Raw genomic sequence first — 17,816 nt, 5'->3', positions numbered from 1 at the left:
GTAGCGTCCAACAAAGAATTAATTACACTTTCAATGAATAAGTAATTATTAATTTGCACAAATATTTTAAATAAAGGGAATAAATGGTCCCCGCGACCCTTGTGAGGAAAAGCGGCCAAGAAAATGGATGGATGGATGGATGGAATAAATGGTGGCCCTCAACACAAGATTTATTATTATTATTTTTGCATTATAAAATTATTGTGAATGTCACACAGCCAGTAGAGTTATTGGTGAGTAGGGTGTGCAATGTTGACTATTTAGTCATGAATAGAGTCAATAGAGTTTGTAGTCAGAAATAATGTATCCTAGCCTCCTGCTCGTATCTCATTCTACCTGAGAACCAAGCCTCTCTTCACTGTCGTCTTCATCTTTTCCACAAGATGCTCAACATTCCCCTTGGAGACAAAGAGCACAATACACTCAAGTCACTCTCGATGCAATCCATGGAGGCTTTCTCCATCATCAAATGTTCACCTCCAGGTCTTTAATGTTGAATTTCTCCTCGAATATGTAGGCAGCATCCGCCCCGGCCGCTAGCCCAGCCATGGTGGCTAAGTAGCCGCAGTAGCCTCCCATCGTTTCAACGAGGAACACGCGACGTTTGGTCCCCGCTGCCGACTGCTTGATTCTGTCGCATGTCTGCAAGCAGCAACAGAGCAGCGTGTGGACGACCACCTCGAAAATGTGTGCGTGTATGTGTACGAGTGTTGTGCTACTGACAGAGGTGATGGTGTTTAGGGCGGTATCAGCGCCAATGCTGAAATCAGAGCCGGGGACGTTGTTGGAGACGGTGGCGGGGATCACAACCATGGGGATGCACATCTCCTCGTACTTTTCTCGGGCCTGAACCATCTCCAGACCTCCCACGTAGGCCTGTGAAGATACACACACACACACACACACACACACACACACACACACACACAGGTTTGCCTCTGTGTATTATGAGGACATTTTTTCCAAACCTGTTTAATTGTGTATTACGGGGACACCCCTTTCCGCTAATGCCAGAGAGATGGGACTTGCACCCCAAAAATTTTTTGGGGGTCATCCAGGGAAATTTCACTTCAAAACTTTAAAAAACTCAACGCACAAAAAAAAGAAAAACCTGAAAAAACAGTAATTATGAGGACATAGATAATGAGCTAAATAAGCCACGCCCATGGCAAAAATGGTAATTATGAGGACCAACTCACATTACAAGGACAAAGTTTACACAACACACAGCAACCATGTCACTGAAGTGACTTGAAAGTTCTGGCATTCTGACGTTACACAAACTGAAATGACATTGATGTGTAATGACTTACCTGATATAAGGTCGCATTGTTGTGCATAACAATACTGTGAAATGCAAAGTCATACCTGATCCTTGAGCACCATGTTACAACTTTAGGACAGACTGAAACTGGTATGTTAATAAAACAATGCTTCTTATGTGACCAGGTTATCTAGGTCAAGCACATCTTTGTAATGGATAAGCTAGACATGAAACCAGATGCAAAAGAGTGAACATTGAACATTTTATTCTTTAAAACATGACTACCTCTCATCTTAAAGATGAGCAGTTTTCTAATAGCTCATTACTGGAATACCTTCGGATTTCAGAATTTCTGAAAAACAGGTTCAATGTAGGAAGTGTCTGAAGTACTGTGAGAATCTGGAACATATTCCTCTGCTGATGAATCCTCACTTGAACTGGATACATCAGCAACCTAATTTTTTAAACAAAAACAATTATTACATACATACAGACATACATATTGTCGCTGTCCTGTGAAAAACACTTCCACCATATTTTCCAGACTATAAAGCGCACCGTGATACAAGCCGTGCCGCCAAGAAGGATCGCTACCGGAGAGCAGCCCGCGACCTAAAAATGGAAACATGTTTTTCACAGGACAGCAATGATATCCATATATACAGTAGACGCACACATACATGTGCATATATACAGCGGCTCTAAAATTGACACCTGCCGGATGCGGGTTAAAGTTCCTTTTGGCGGGTGGTCATAAATATTTACTAGCTTTACTTCGCTGCTACTTAGTGATGCACTCGAAGTAGAAGCTTGAGACAAGTGTTGAGCGCTCGCGGAAGAAGTAGCTCCCGCCATTGATGGGCTAATGTGCTAAAGTTCATTTACCAAAGATAGGTGGTCTTCATCATCAAGCAGTTTTGCATTTTTTTTTTTTTTTGCAATCAACGGGATATGTGCCAGATGCTGGAGCAAACTAGAAAAGCATTTAGAACCTAAAGTTTGTGCATATACTAAAGATTATTATAAATCTAGTCACCACATTTATTCGAAAGATGAGATGAAGCATTTAACAAGAGGGATAGTTAATATGCTTAATCTATGGCATTGCCCCTAAAACGGGTCTTGTGTGATACAGTCCTTCAGTTACAGTAGACGTTTTCTATTTTACCGAGTCAGACAGTCGTTAAGATTGAGACAATTGCTCAACATTTTGCTGCTTGCAACTAAAGACAGCGGTATAAACATGGGTCATAATTTATCCTCTTGACTAAATTATATTCATTCAATGAAAATGCCTGCACTATTAATCCTGGTTGCGTGAAACAAAGATCCATTGCAGATACAAATAACACACAAGATAAAATACCCATCATGCCAGTCCATTCTAGTGCAGCGAAAGGTCCAAAACATAAAGCACATTTATCCAAGCTTGATACAAGTGAATAAACTACCTGATGTTTACACTTCTGTTTAAAAAAAAAATAAAAAAATTATAGCGAGTTCACCTCTAAAATCCACCATAAATAAATTAATGGGAAAAAAAGATCACTACAGTGCATAATCTAAATCACCAAACTGCCAACAAATCTTGAATTTGAGATATTTTTAATGTTGACTTGTAGAAATTTTAGTCCCATACAAGCGTATTGTTGGATACAGTATTTTTAACGTCTTGGCAATACACATTGCATAAACAATTGTTGTGATTATATTTGTTAGTTATATAGTTTAGCCCTAGCATCTACTCTACACTCTTCACTCCTAACGTCTTGCTTCTGAAAACTGATTTCAACATCAATATTCAAAAAGAAATCTCGTCACCTGGTCAACTTTGTCTGTGACAGCTACGTCTTCAGCTATGTCTTCAGGTTGTGCGTCAGTTCAAACCTGGTACACATGAAGAGAAAAATACATATAAAATTCAATTCTTAGTAACACACAAGACTGTACCTGTGCATGTACACAGTTACAGTACATACAGAACAATGAATAGGTTAAAGTATTGTGAATGCAAACTCATTTTATTTGCCATTACAAAAATAAATAAATAAATCCTTCTGCACTACAGGTTTGTGTACATTGGTGACGTCTATTTTTCACAATGAAACAAAAACAAGAAAATACACAGTCCTCAGAGAATCCATACCTGACCAGAGTATGAATTGTGAGGACTGTATGTGTAACTCCAAGCCCTGAAAACTTATTTTACACTCACAGTGTATAAATACACTGTCCTCAGAGTGTCAGTTATTCACAACTACGACATTGTGAGGACAATGTATCTGCGAGGGCTGCTCAGTATTGACAAAACATGCGACATGGGTGTTTTATACAGTGATGGAGATTATTTAAACATTTAACACATACCTAAAAAAAAAGATCTATCCATATACATATATATATACACATACATATAGATATATATACTGTATACATAGCGAGACGGACAGACAGACATAGCGAGATGGACTGAGCAAGACAGATAGATATAGAAAATAAAGATAGAGATAAAGATAAAGAGATCTTTATAATCCAAAGAAAGAAATGCATGTTAATGCGGAAAAATAAGCATGCTCATTGTGATCTAATCTTATCCAATTAAGTTATTTTTTGTTAGTAATGCCCCTCGATACGGTTCTCTCGTATGGCGATGCGCAATTCAGGTAGTCTCTGATTGGTCAAAGTCAGACTAAAGTATACAATGCAATATTCATTTGTTGCTTGTCTTTGCAATACACATATTGCATGAGCCATTCGTGCGACAAGATATTTTTTTATATATTGTGCCAACGTCTTGCTTCTGAAAAATGTATTTCAACATCAACATTCAAAAACAAATCTAGTCACCTGGTCAACTTGGTCTGTGACAGCTATGTCTTCAGGTTGTGCGTCAGTTGAAACCTGGTACACATGAAGAGAAAAATACATATAAAATTCAATTCTTAGTAACACGACTGTACCTGTGCATTTACACAGTTACAGTACATAAAGAACAATGAATAGGTTAAAGTATTGTGAATGCAAACACATTTTATTTGCCATTACAAAAATAAATAATCCGTCAGCACTAGTGGTTTGTGTAAATTGGTGACGTCTATTTTTCACAATGAAACAATTAATAGAAAATACACAGTCCTCAAAGTGTCCATACCTGACCAGAGTATGAATTGTGAGGACTGTATCTGTAACTCCAAACCCCTGAAAACTTATTTTACATTCGCAGTGTATAAATACACTGTCCTCAGAGTGTCAGTTATTCACAACTACGACATTGTGAGGACTGTGTATCTGCGAGGGCTACACAGTATTGACATGCGACATGGGTGTTTTATACTGTGATGGAGATTAAACATTTAACACGGACCTAAAAAAAAGATCTATACATATACTGTATACATACATACTCTATATATACAGTATATATATATATACACAAATATATATATATATATATATATATATATATATATATATATATATATGTATATATATATATATATATACACACACACAAATATATATATATATATATATATATATATATATATATATATACACAAATATACATATATATATAGATAGAGAGACAGATATATAGATATATAGACATAAAGATAAAGATAGAGAGATCTTTATAATCCAAAGAAAGAAATACACGTTAATGCGGAAAAATAATCATGCTTATTGTGATCTAGTCTTATACAAATAAGTTAGTTTTTTTTAGTAATGCCCCTCGATACGGTTCTCTTGTATGGCGATGCGCAATTAAGGTAGTCTCTGATTGGTCAAAGTCAGACTAAAGTATACAATACAATATTCATTTGTTGCATGTCTTTGCAACAGACATATTGCATGAGCCATTCGTGCGACAAGATCTTTTTTTTATATACTGTGCAACGTCTTGCTTCTGAAAAACGTATTTCAACATCAACATTCAAAAAGAAATCTAGTCACCTGGTCAACTTGGTCTGTGACAGCTATGTCTTCAGGTTGTGCGTCAGTTGAAACCTGGTACACATGAAGAGAAAAATACATATAAAATTCAATTCTTAGTAACATGACTGTACCTGTGCATTTACACAGTTACAGTACATACAGAACAATGAATAGGTTAAAGTAATGTGAATGCAAACTCATTTTATTTGCCATTACAAAAATGAATAAATAAATCTGTCTGCACTACAGGTTTGTGTAAATTGCTGACGTCTATTTTTCACAATGACACATAAATAAGAAAATACACAGTCCTCAGAGTGTCCATACCTGACCAGAGTATGAATTGTGAGGACTGTATGTGTAACTCCAAGCCCTCAAAACGTATTTTAAACTCACAGTGTATAAATACACTGTCCTCAGAGTGTCAGTTATTCACAACTACGACATTGTGAGGACTGTGTATCTTGCGAGGGCTGCACAGTATTGACAAAACATGTGACATGGGTGTTTTATACAGTGATGGAGATTATTTTGACATTAAACATGGACCGAATATATATATCTTCATAATCTAATTAAAGAAATACACGTACGTGCGGAAAAATAATCATGCTCATTTTGATCTAGTCTTATCCAAATAAGTTTTTTTTTTGTTAGTAATGCTCCTCGATACAATTCTCTTGTATGGCGATGCGCAATTAAGGTTGTCTCTGATTGGTCAAAATCAGACTCAAGTAGGGCCTGGCAATAAATCAAATTAATTGAATAAATTAAATTCAAATTGAATCGTTGAAAATTTGCTAAATCGTGAAATGTATTTTGTCTTCTGGATTATTAAAAGCTGTTATAATGTTCTGTTACATCCAGATGTTATTGTGAGTTGTAATTTTGCACAAGTGGTGGCAGAATGCTGGATGGTTGGTTTAAAAGACTTTTTATTTTATTTTTTGGCCATATCGCTTAGCCTCAGACTAAAGTATACAAACAATCCAATATTCATTTGTTGCACGTCTTTGCAATACACATATTGCATGAGCCATTCGTGCGCCAAGATATTTTCCACATATTGTGCAGCCCTAGTATCTCCACCCTCCACTAATGTCTTGCTTCTGAAAACTGATTTCAACAACATTCAAAAAGAAATCTAGTCACCTGGTCAACTTTGGCGCAGTCTGTGATAGCGGTGTCTTCATCAGGTTGTGCTTCAGTGGAAACCTGGGGTAGATGAATAGAAAAATACCAATACAATTAAATTCTTACTAAGACTAGACTGCTAAACTGTAATTTCATGTAATCATGAATGTGCGACCAGTAATTCTAGTATGTCACATGTATGAAGCAATATCCAAATGTCATGATAAGCAATCACGATATGATAATCAACATGATATTGTGAGGTTAGCGATACTCACGATAACTGTAAAAGTAAAATAAAAAAATAAGTCACAATATTGTAAAAAAAATGAAATAAAAACAAAAAAAATTATATTGAGAAAAGAATGTACTTTTGCTTTTGAGTTATAATTAATCTTTTATGTTTTGTCAAACCTTGCACGATAACCCCCCCACCCCCAAAAAAAACAAAATTAAGTGTGACAACACACCATATAAACATACCATAGTGTTTTTCCATTGTAGTGAAATTCAAACATGAAAACCTTCTGGGCATCATGATACACTCTCAGCCTGTTTTCACATAACTACTCCTCGATATTCAGTAGGAAAGACTCCCTTCTGAAAGGAGCAGGAACTGAACACTCCTCAACCTTACAAAGAAAAAGGGATACAACGGAAATATTTCATTATAACAGTAATGAAAACTAGGCCCATACTAAAGAATCTTTTACCAATACTCACCTTTGAATGAATTAATATATTTTATGGTGAAGCCATCCTTGTCTTTACCTAAGGATGAAAAATATGCTACCTCTTCTTTGGGTTTAACTTTTGCCCTCTGTGGCCTCATGACTGACATATCTCACTGAAGATAATGATCTAAAGCTATAGAAAAAAATTAGTTTCAATCAGTTTGATAGGTAACTTGGTGCAGATGTTTTGAAGTTGACTTTCTGTGGACCATAATATCCTGTGCAGTGTGCAGTAAATGTGCCAACGAAAATAAAATACAGTGGATAGCACAGCTCTGCTAAATATTTGCATAAATTAAATGTAATGAACACTAACAGACTTTACTTAAATATTTCTATTTAAAGAACAAATTTAAGTAAACACAAATGCAGCAATTTACCAATACTTCATTTATACTGTACTGGTAATACTAAACCATTGTATATTTTCACATCATAAACCAGCCTATCAAACCAGCCTGTTATTGCTTTCCTCTTAAAAATTTCAATTAGCATTTATCTTACTCAACAGACGGTTAGCTCTGCTATGCTAACTGAGCTAACCGTCACTAACAAAAGCGTAGCAATTATAAATAATTTGCTGCAACCATCATAATCAACAGATGGTTAGGTATGCTAACGTTAGCTTAGCTGCACTTACACTGGACTTGCATTATAAATCATTTTCAGCAATGTACACAAGCGACCAACATTAAAATAAACAAGTTTCTGGAGGAAAAATTCAAGCTTCAAACCTACCTCATTAGCACAGCTACACTGCCATCACGTCTCGTGAAGTAATTAGAGCCGGGGCGGTTCTCTATCGGGGCTGCTAGATGACGTCACTTCCGTACTCCGGGCAATATAATAAATCACATTTAAATCAACAAATTGGTTCAGTGTTGGATTATGAACTTTGTTGATAAGAGTGGCTATTGTTCTATGATTTACAGTGTCAATTAAAAAAAAATAGATCACATTTAAAATTAACCCGAAAGGCTCATATACTAAATTAATTACCACAGACGAAAACAAAGGATATTATTGCTAGAATTATAGATAATTTTGTAATCGTTTAATGTGATTTCAGTTTGTTTTTTTAAAAAGTTATTATTATTTTTTTCATTAACGAAAATGTTTTTTTGCTTTAGTAAATAAAATAACCTTGCTGCTGTCACACAGTTGCTGTCCGAGGATGTTTTGGTACTATACTTTAGTAATGGATGCATGTGTTTTTTGGCAAAATTGTGAGCGAGCCCAGTAACTTGGCTTAGAATTAACCCTGCAAATGAATGGTCACATGATGCTTTACTGTTGGCATGAAGCAGGACTGATGGTAGCGCTCACCTTTTCTTCTCCAGACAAGCATTTTTCCGGATGCCCCAAACAGTTGGAAAGGGGGTTAATCAGAGAAAATAACTTTAACTCTTTTTTCCTTATTTTGGTCTGTGTTTATGGAATCCCTTTTTCACTGGTCACACCAGGCCATCCTCCAAAAGTCTTACTCCCTCACCATGGGTGTAGATGGACTCATACCTGCTTACTGCCATTCCTGAGCAAGCTCTACACTGGTGGTGATGTCCTTATCCCCGCAGCTGAATCAACTTTGGGAGATAGTCCTGGCATTTGCTGGATTTTCTTGGGTGCCCTGAAGCCTTCTTCACTTAAAGTTTGTAAGGTCACTAAAGGAAATTACTTTAATTTTCATGGCAAATAGGGACTTTGCAATTCATCTAATCACTATAACATTCTGGAGTACATGTACATGCAAATTGCCATCATAAAAAAACAATAATAAGTCAGCACTGCAGATTTTTAGAAAATCAATGTAATTCTCAAAACATTTGGCCACTGGTGTACAGAAAGATGTTATACTGTAAAGGTAGGGTGGGATGTTAAATGATGAATCAATGTACTGCACTGACAGTTTCTCTGTCTCTGCTGTTAACCATTGTACATTTTTAAATAAACAACCACTGAAATAATTAAATACTGAAATATATAATTAAATGTCATAGGGTATTTCATTATTTAATTATTTACTTAGGAATTGGTGGCTGCAAAAAAAATAAGGCTCTGTGTCTACAGACAAACATTCACAATACACAGCATTTTGAGAAAAAACTGAATTATGGAGACGTGCGTAATTGTGGGGACAGGTGATGGTCAGCCAATCAAATGCTGTGAAATATACACTGGTGTGAATTATTCATGAAGTGGTGCATTACAAGGACCTTCCTACAGGGGGCGCCATCAAATACACAAAAATACACAAATTCACGTAATTGTGCTTTACAAGGACATTGGCTAAAACTTTGGATTTAAGCCTTCTACAGCCCTAGAAGCACTTCTGCATTGAAATAATTATGAGGACATGGGCTGTGTCCTCATAATTCAAAATGTCCTCGCAGCACGGCATGTATTCAGGTGAAATGTCCTCATAATACACAAAGGCAAACACACACACACACACACACACACACACACACACACACACACACACACACACACACACACACACACACACACACACACACACACACACACACACACACACACACACACACACACACACACACGAGGAGAGGATTTGAAGTGTTGTTCCCTTCACTTCATAAAAAAGTGTAGTCGAGTAGTGTCCAGTCGTAGGTTAAAGGTGACCTAGTATGACTGCTTTTTTTTTTAAGTACATTTTTTGTGGACGTGAGACTGACAGTTGCATAGGTTGCAATTTTCTACATAGACAACACAAAGTAGTCAACATGACATTACTCACCGTTGCCTAACGCTATTGACTATGTGGCAATCGGCTTTTAGCATACAAATAGCATGGCTTTTGTCCCTTTAGGGCCACCGTAGCTCTCTCTTCACAACACTAATTGGAGGGTGTGTGTAATATGTCATTATAAAGTAAATGTCACTCTGAAAGGGAAGAAAGTTAGTGTTTGGCCAGCTCATCCTACCTCAAATCCTCCGATGATCACCAAGGCGTGGATGTTATACTTTGAAATGCTCTGGCTGATTTCCTCCATCAGCTTACCTGGAAGCGTTCTTTGAGTGGGTAAACAGAAAGACAGTAAAGCGTTTCTTTTTTTTGTTATGACAAATGGAAAAGGGACGGAGGGTGGGGGTGGGCAATTTGACATTGATACAGAGAGTTACAAATACAGTAGAAGTGTCATGATTTGGACTGAAATATTTGCCACCAGAAACTGAAATGTAATCATTTATATTTAAATTTCAACCACTAAACTTGAATAATTGCAATGGAAAATTGTATTGAATTCAAATTAGCCTACATACAATGCATTTGTATTGTTTAATTTTAACCACTGCATTGAATATAAAGTGATTCTGAATTGTACAATGTGAATTTGAATGTATTAATTAATTTGTAAGTGAAGTACTTGAAACTTGAAACTAAGTTTGCATAGTCATATAGTTCCACCCTACCAAAGTGTGTGGAAAAACGTCTCAAAGTCCAACCAAACTTGGAGTCGATGCCACGCAGGATGACAGTCAATCCTGTGAGACGTCAGCTCCATAAATGTGATTCTAAAGGTTTGTTTTGCTCTTTGGGATGCCACCCACAGAGAAAAACAACAATGCTGCACTTAATGTGAGATAGGAAAAGGTCACCTATTGACAAACAGCTAATTAAGTTAAATGTAACTTGAGAAATGAATTCCCTTTTCATGATTTCCTATGGCAACAATTGTTTTAAAAAGTTCCACTTTAGAGGCTCCCTTGTGCATGTTTACCTCTTTGTGCCCAACATTGAGCCTCCCAAGCCAGTCCAGCCGCTCACTGAAGTCCAGTTGATAGGCTCAACCTGTAGCAGGAGAGATCACATCCTTGGACTCAAATTGTAAGGGGGAACCCCGCCAATACTACCATGTTGGGGAAAAAGTGCAACAAATGTGTTTATTCTTGTTTTTTGGAATAATATACATTTCATTCTGAATATTTTATTAACGATATACGATACGATACGATATACTTTTATTTTCCCCGTGGGGAAATTTTTCCTGGACTCCGTCCAGCTGCAGTTTACAGTAAGGAAAAAACAACAGAATAGAAAGAGATAAAATCAAAATTAAATAAGAAGTGCAAGCAGTAGTTTACAGTAAGAAAAACAACAGAATAGAGAGAGATAATTAAAATAAATAATACACACACACTCCTATATATATATATATATATATATATATATATATATTGCACCACTTAGTTAATGTCGGTTATTAAGTAATTTGATGGATGTCGGCAAGAATGAGTTCTTGTAGCGGTTCAGCCTGGTTCTGGGAGCCCTGAATCTCCTGCCGGAAGGCAGTAGCTGGAACTCATGATGCAGAATGTGAGTCGGGTCAGTAACAATTTTCCGTGCCAGTCTGGTGACGGACCGCTCATAAAGCATCTGTAGGGAAGGATGATTCCCGACCCCCATGATCTTCATGGCAGTCCGCACCAGACCGGCAATATGTGACCTTGACTGCACAGTCAGGTTGCCGTACCAGGCCGCAATGCTGTATCTGATGATACTTTCCAATGCAGCCCGGTAGAACAACAGCACGATCCTCTGCTCCACTCCATAGACCCTCAGTCTGCGTAGGAAATAGAGACGCTGTTGGAGTTTGGAGCAGAGACTTCCAACGTGTACCCTCCAGCTGAGTGTGTTGTCAATGTGGACCCCCAGATACCTGTATGAACCCACCTGGCTGATGTGATTGCCTTTAATGACGACTGGCCCGTGGTCACCCACAGTTTTTGGATCAAATATCACCTCCTCTGTTTTCCCCACATTGAGCACAAGATGATTCCGGTCACACCACTGGACAAATTTCTCTATTTCTGAGAAATAGTCCAATGGGCTACCTACCGCCGGCCTGCAGCAAGCTGACGATAGCGGTGTCATCAGAGAACTTGATGATAAAGTTCTCAGGGTGTGATGTCACACAATCATTTGTGTACAATGTGAAGAGGACCGGGGAGCTGACGCAGCCCTGCTGTTGAGCTGTTGACCCTGACTTGCTGTGTGCGCTGTGTCAGGAAGGAGTGATACCACCTCGAGATGTACGGGTTCACATTCATCTCCTTCAGTTCAGTGCAGGTGCGGCTGCATTGTGTTGAACGCTGAGCTAAAGTCAACAAACAACACACGTGCATAAGCTTTAGGGACGTCCAGATGTTTGCTGACCAGATGTGTGATGCTGTTGATAGCATCGTCAGTGCCGCGACCCCGCTTGTAGGCTTAACTTAACTCATTGACTCCCAGCCATTTTCACTGAAGCAACCCCCTTCGCTCCCAGACTGATTTCGCAAGGCCCACAGAATATTGTGTTCGATTGCTATAAAAACATGGAACCTACCAAAAGAAAGAATAGAGTCTCTTCTTTCATCAGGAATAAAAGTATATTTCTGTTTCTGGTTTGCATCAATTAGCATTAGAATATAGCTAAGTTTCATCATTATTCACAAATCTGTTGAAAACACTGTCAAAAAGAGCTTGATTTGGCCCTGGTTGATTTCTTATACTCTGCCACCTGCTGGCCGTTTTTTGTAATAACTACCATTGCTTTAAACGACCTCTTCAGGTCCGAGGCTGCATCAAAGCCTTGTCTATGCTCCAGCTTAAAAAACAACAACATAAAAAAACATATAAATACGTTTTGGGACCATGGCAATATTTAAAATAGAACGTTTCTTTACGTTTTTGGGAGCAAATGAGTTAATTACAACACTTTCATCATTCCGTTTATTTATCTTTGCTGATCAGCAGCAAGGAATCATTCGACTTAACGGTGATACATTTGGTTTGTTTGCAAATAACGTTGTGTCTGGAGGTGTGTACATCATCAAGTAACGGGAGCTACCTGTCCATGCGCGAGTCCATCAAAGCCGTCGTGGACGGCCAGCATGTTGTGACCCTGGATGAACCCCATCCTGACGGCTGCACGCACGGCTGCATTCATACCAGCACAGGGTGCGCCGATATTTATGATGGCTACGTTGATGTTGCTCTGTCACAAGGAAGGGATGGTTAACTTGGAATACTTGAATAACAGGTGAAGAGAAAAAAACAAACAAACAAACAACTAATGACTGCATTAAATCATTTGCCATTTATTTCTCTGGTCTGTTCTTTACAGTGATTTTCTTTAGCAATTCAATAACGTCAATGATTTAATAATTAAAATAGCGGAATTTGCATGTCCTGCGCATGGGAATCTCTTACACTTTTTGTAGAACAGATTCTCAAAGATGACTTATTTTCTTTAAAAAACTTATCTTGAAACTATTTTTCATTCCCATAAACAACACAACTATAATCACTTTATTCTCAGCTTCCTGTGTGAACTTATTTCCCGGAATATAAAAACAGTTTGAGTGCACAGTACAGTAGCCCACTATTTCCTAACTGGCAACACTGGTGTCGATGAGGTGGATGGTCCTTACTTTAACATCTGGGGGGTTAATGTGGGCCAGCAGCTTGTATGTGTTCCAGTTGTTCTCAAAGCTCCTGCAGGTTGATAGCAGTAGCAAAATTTGTTGAGCTAATTTTGTTTCTTTATGCATGTAACTACTGTCACTTGCTAGCACATTTTATAACAACAGGAACAATGCTAATTACTTAGATTCATATAAAAAACTTCTTACTTTCCTCTGAGCTTGATAGCATCCTCGAATCTGCCTTCAGCCATGGCAGCAGTCACATCTTTGGTCTGGACGGCAGAAATAGCAAAAGAGAGACTCAGACTACCAATCACATTTTAGAGCAGGGGTATGAAAATACTTTTCAATGATTTAAAGGTCCATCCATTTATCAAACTTGGTCAGGCCTTGTCTGACAATACAGTCATATTAACAACAAAATGTTTTTATTCAAACCAATATATGTACTGTTAATTTCGTTTTTGACATAATTTAAAATAAATGTTTGATAGCTGAATAACATACAAGTCCCTTTCATGAATACAAAACAAGTTGCTCAAAACTGAGTTAAAAATATTTGTCTTTTTAAATTCAAAGAACTACAATAAGGAAGGGAAAATGTATTAGTGCCTTACACTTTAGGTGTGTGTGTGTTTTCTGATAAAGGAAAGACTAACCATACAGATTGGTAAGTGAACCCAAACAGGATAAATAATAATAATCAAACAGTACACTAATTTACACATTATATCTATCAGAGGTGGCAAATCCAGGTCCAGAAAGTAAAAACCCTGCCACCGTTTGGCTTTAGACCCAGGTGCTAGCTAGCTAGCAAGAGCTAGCTCCGCCTCCAATGATGCTTGTTTATCTGCTAGAGAGCTAGCATCAATGGCTAAAGCCAAACTGTGGCAGGGTTTTTACTTTCTGGACCTGTATTTGCCATCTCTGATATCTATGAAGAATGGTATTGAGTAAGAAAAATTTAAAGTTAACATAGCACTTCCTTTTTTAAGCTCTCAGGTGACGTCACTGCTCATGCATAAGCCACATGAACTGGACCGCTCGAATAACATATAGGTTACCATAGAACACAAAAGTTACAAATGTTCAAGGCATCTAAATTATAGATTCATTCCTGCAGTACCAATAAAATGCCATTAGGTGAAAATATACACCATAAACACATCTTGCTCCCTCGCCACTATGTGTCAGGCTTCTCAAAGGGTGAGTACTTATACTTTATTAAATTTTATGATACAGTGTTTAACTTCTTAGTGAATGACAGTTATTTTTGACATTGGAAATTGACAATCTTATTTTCCTTCTTCTTAGTCCCAAGTGATTGTAGTTTGTGGCATAACAGACTGACATACCACTTGCACACACTCCATGAGTGGCAGCCTAACTGCCTGGTTGCCAGACAGGCTGACCACGCAGGCTGGGGTGTCTGGTGTGGCCTCCAGTAGAGCCATCACAGCCTCAACGCCCATTCTGCTGCCCTGGCGGGGACAAAAAACACACACACAGTCAGCTCATAAGGTGTTAATGTGGCAATTTTTCATTAATGCAAGTCAAACGGAAGGAGGTTTGACTGATGTACTGACCAAGATTCTGTCGAAGGCAGAGGGCGTCCCTCCCCTCTGTACGTGTCCAAGGACGGTGGTCCGTGTATCAAAGCCAAGTCTGTCAGTTACCAGCTGGAGAAGCATAAATCCATCCGTTAGTGCAGATATTACTGCACTCAGCGCATTGAAATACGTCCAAATCCTTACATATATGGTTCTGCATGCAGGATTTTCTGTAAGTTAAATAAACATGAGTTCTTGTAGAAGTTTGTGAATATGTTTGGAGTACTGTTACCAATATCAGACAGGTTTGACAATTAGTTTCTCAACCGAACCTAATTAAAGAGAAATTACTTAAAGTCCCTGTAAAGTGAAAATAAATAATCTAAATGTGACATACAATAAATAAGAGCGTAATTAATAACCTTGCTAAATTTGAATGATAAAATAAAAAAATGATAATAAAAAAATCGCACTGTATATAAAATTAGGCTTCAAAATTTTGAACAATAAAGCCGCTCTCTCTGCTCTCAGACACTGTAAATGTGTCTGTTGAATGCACTGAAACCACGCCGTGCTCAACTGGCAGCTGACAGCTGTCAACCGAGTACCACTGCTACAACACGTAAAAATGGACGATACTAAAGTGGTGTTGCAACTTTCCTATGCCTACACATAACTGCATGTTTGAGCTGTGAAAATATGTCTTCATATACTCTCTGATGGCCAACGGGTCATTTCCGCACCATGATAATGGAGCGATTCAAGGTGGTCACGCCAGCGCAAATCCCCGTCCACATAATGTCTTTCAAGTTGGACTTTTCTTTTTTTGTGCTGATGTGCACACAATCAGAACTGACAATGAGGCGTTCTAAAGCAACCAAGTCAGCTTGAAGCCCTTGTCCACACACTGGCTGTCAAGTTGCACTTAAAAATAATATAAATATATTCATAAGTAAAAGGCAATTTATAACTTTGATTAACCATACATTGGTGTGTGCAAACAACTTAGCGCATCATGGAGAATTTTCAACAAACATTCTTACATCAACGGCCTAATCTTTTTTGCAATGTGTCCCGTCAGCACACTCATGTGTGCTCATTTTATTGCATTTTGTATGTATTTTAGCTTGGAAACAACACTCCATGTTGGGCAAAACCTACGTACATTCGTCAGGATCTTCTAGTAGTTAACATCTATCAGTCTGGAAAGGGTCACAAAGCCATTTCTAAAACTCTAGGACCCCAGTGAACCACGGTGAGAGCCATTATCCACAAATGGAGAAAACATGGAACAGTGGTGAACAGTCGACCTACGGCAATTATCCCAAGAGCACAGTGACGACTCATTCCAGGAGGTCAACAAAGGAACCTAAAGATAAAATCTAAAGAACAACTTCAGGCCTCCCTCGCCTTAGTTGAGGTCACTGTTCATGATTCGACAATAAAGAAGAGACTGATCCAAAAATGGCCTCCATGGCAGAGTTTCATGGCGAAAACCATTGCTGACCAGAAAGAACATAAAGGCTCCCAAGACTTTTGTGACAATATTTGATGAACTGATGAAATGAAAGTTTAACTTTCTGGAAGATGTGTATCTTGTTACATCTGGTGTAAATGTAAGATCATTTCAAAAAGAGAACATTCTATCATGTTTCGGTTGGGATTTTGTTTGTCTGTGGTTAGTGTTTTTTTGTGTTCTTTGTCTCGTTATGTTTAACCATGTCCACCTGTATGTGTTTTCCCCTCCCCATGTGGTCAACCAATCAGTGCGCTCATTTGTTTTTCCCCAGGTGTGTCTCATTAGGTCATTAGTGTTGGTGTATTGAGGCCCGTCCACACGAAAGCCAGTTTCAATGTATCCTCACAAGTTTTCTTACTGTTTAGGCCACACGATGGCGCGGTTTCGGAGCTTGAAACCGATCACTTTTGAAACCGGGCTCCAGAGTACAAAGATTTCAAAACGTGTTTGTCTGGACACCATATGCAGGATACTCCACCAGTGATGACGTGGTCGAAACTCGATGACGACGTATTGTCACAGATTTATGACGTTTGCGCCAATTCTCGTATAACTGCGCGCGAACCATCAGTCTGTTAACAACAATGGCGGATAGCCGTGTGGTAGTCGTTTTGCGCAGCCTCCTTAGCTTGCTTATGCTTTTGCAGCAAGATATTTTGCTTCTTTATTCCCAGGTTCCACAAGCGGTGTTGTATTTAAATCACCCGCCATTGTCACTTCTCCTGTGTTCTTCTTTTTCATGTTGTTTTGATACATTCAAAGCCATATTTGTTCCGTATATTGCAATAAAGTTAGAAAAAAAAAGTTTGTCTTCTTCGCTGATTCTTTTTCTACTGCGCTACAGCGCCACTCCAGACTTGGCATATACATTACAGCCGTTAAACATCCTTAGCGTCTTCTTTTGGACACATGCAAGTCTTGAAAAGCTTCTGTGTGTACGAGATTTGTTTGAGGAACGAAGCCGGCTTGGCTTCGGTCTGGACGGGGCCATAGTCTGTTGTGTTTGTCCAGTTGGTGTGGGTGCATTGTTGATGTTACGTGTGGCAGGTTGTGTGTTTTGTTTTCTCAGTTCAGCCAAGTTGTCTCAGTTCAGCCAAGTCGTCTCAGACACGTCTTCTCATCCAAGTCTTCTCAGCCAAGCCGTTACAGCCACAGCCAAGTCATAGCCACAGCCACAGCCTCAGCCAGTCAAGTAAAGCCAAGTCACTCCCCTTTAAGGCAAGTGTACTGTCACGCCACGCTTGGTTCAG

General features: G+C 38.4%; 1 protein-coding gene across 3 annotated transcripts in view; it reads right to left on the bottom strand.

Moving 5' to 3' along the window:
- The window catches only part of pfkma (phosphofructokinase, muscle a), a 33,461-nt gene that overhangs the window by 7,440 nt on the left and 8,205 nt on the right, over positions 1–17,816 (bottom strand). For 2 of the 3 annotated variants that reach the window (XR_013289489.1, XM_077553090.1), the window contains exons 9-18: positions 15,084–15,176; positions 14,853–14,978; positions 13,705–13,769; positions 13,504–13,567; positions 12,921–13,067; positions 10,809–10,879; positions 10,011–10,098; positions 724–876; positions 478–642; positions 337–398 (exon numbers count right to left, since the gene is read on the bottom strand). Coding sequence is in view for 2 of the 3 variants with exons in the window: in XM_077553090.1 (XP_077409216.1) it covers positions 337–398; positions 478–642; positions 724–876; positions 10,011–10,098; positions 10,809–10,879; positions 12,921–13,067; positions 13,504–13,567; positions 13,705–13,769; positions 14,853–14,978; positions 15,084–15,176 (1,034 nt within the window). In the remaining variant the exon portion in view is untranslated. Of the gene's footprint in view, positions 1–336; positions 399–477; positions 877–10,010; positions 10,099–10,808; positions 10,880–12,920; positions 13,068–13,503; positions 13,568–13,704; positions 13,770–14,852; positions 14,979–15,083; positions 15,177–17,816 lie in introns of all 3 variants that reach the window. The other variant, XM_077553082.1, reaches the window with a different exon arrangement.

This window comes from Vanacampus margaritifer, chromosome 1 (genome assembly GCF_051991255.1).
Source record: "Vanacampus margaritifer isolate UIUO_Vmar chromosome 1, RoL_Vmar_1.0, whole genome shotgun sequence".
Lineage (NCBI taxonomy): Eukaryota > Metazoa > Chordata > Actinopteri > Syngnathiformes > Syngnathidae > Vanacampus > Vanacampus margaritifer.
This window is presented reverse-complemented; position numbering and strand designations above follow the sequence as displayed.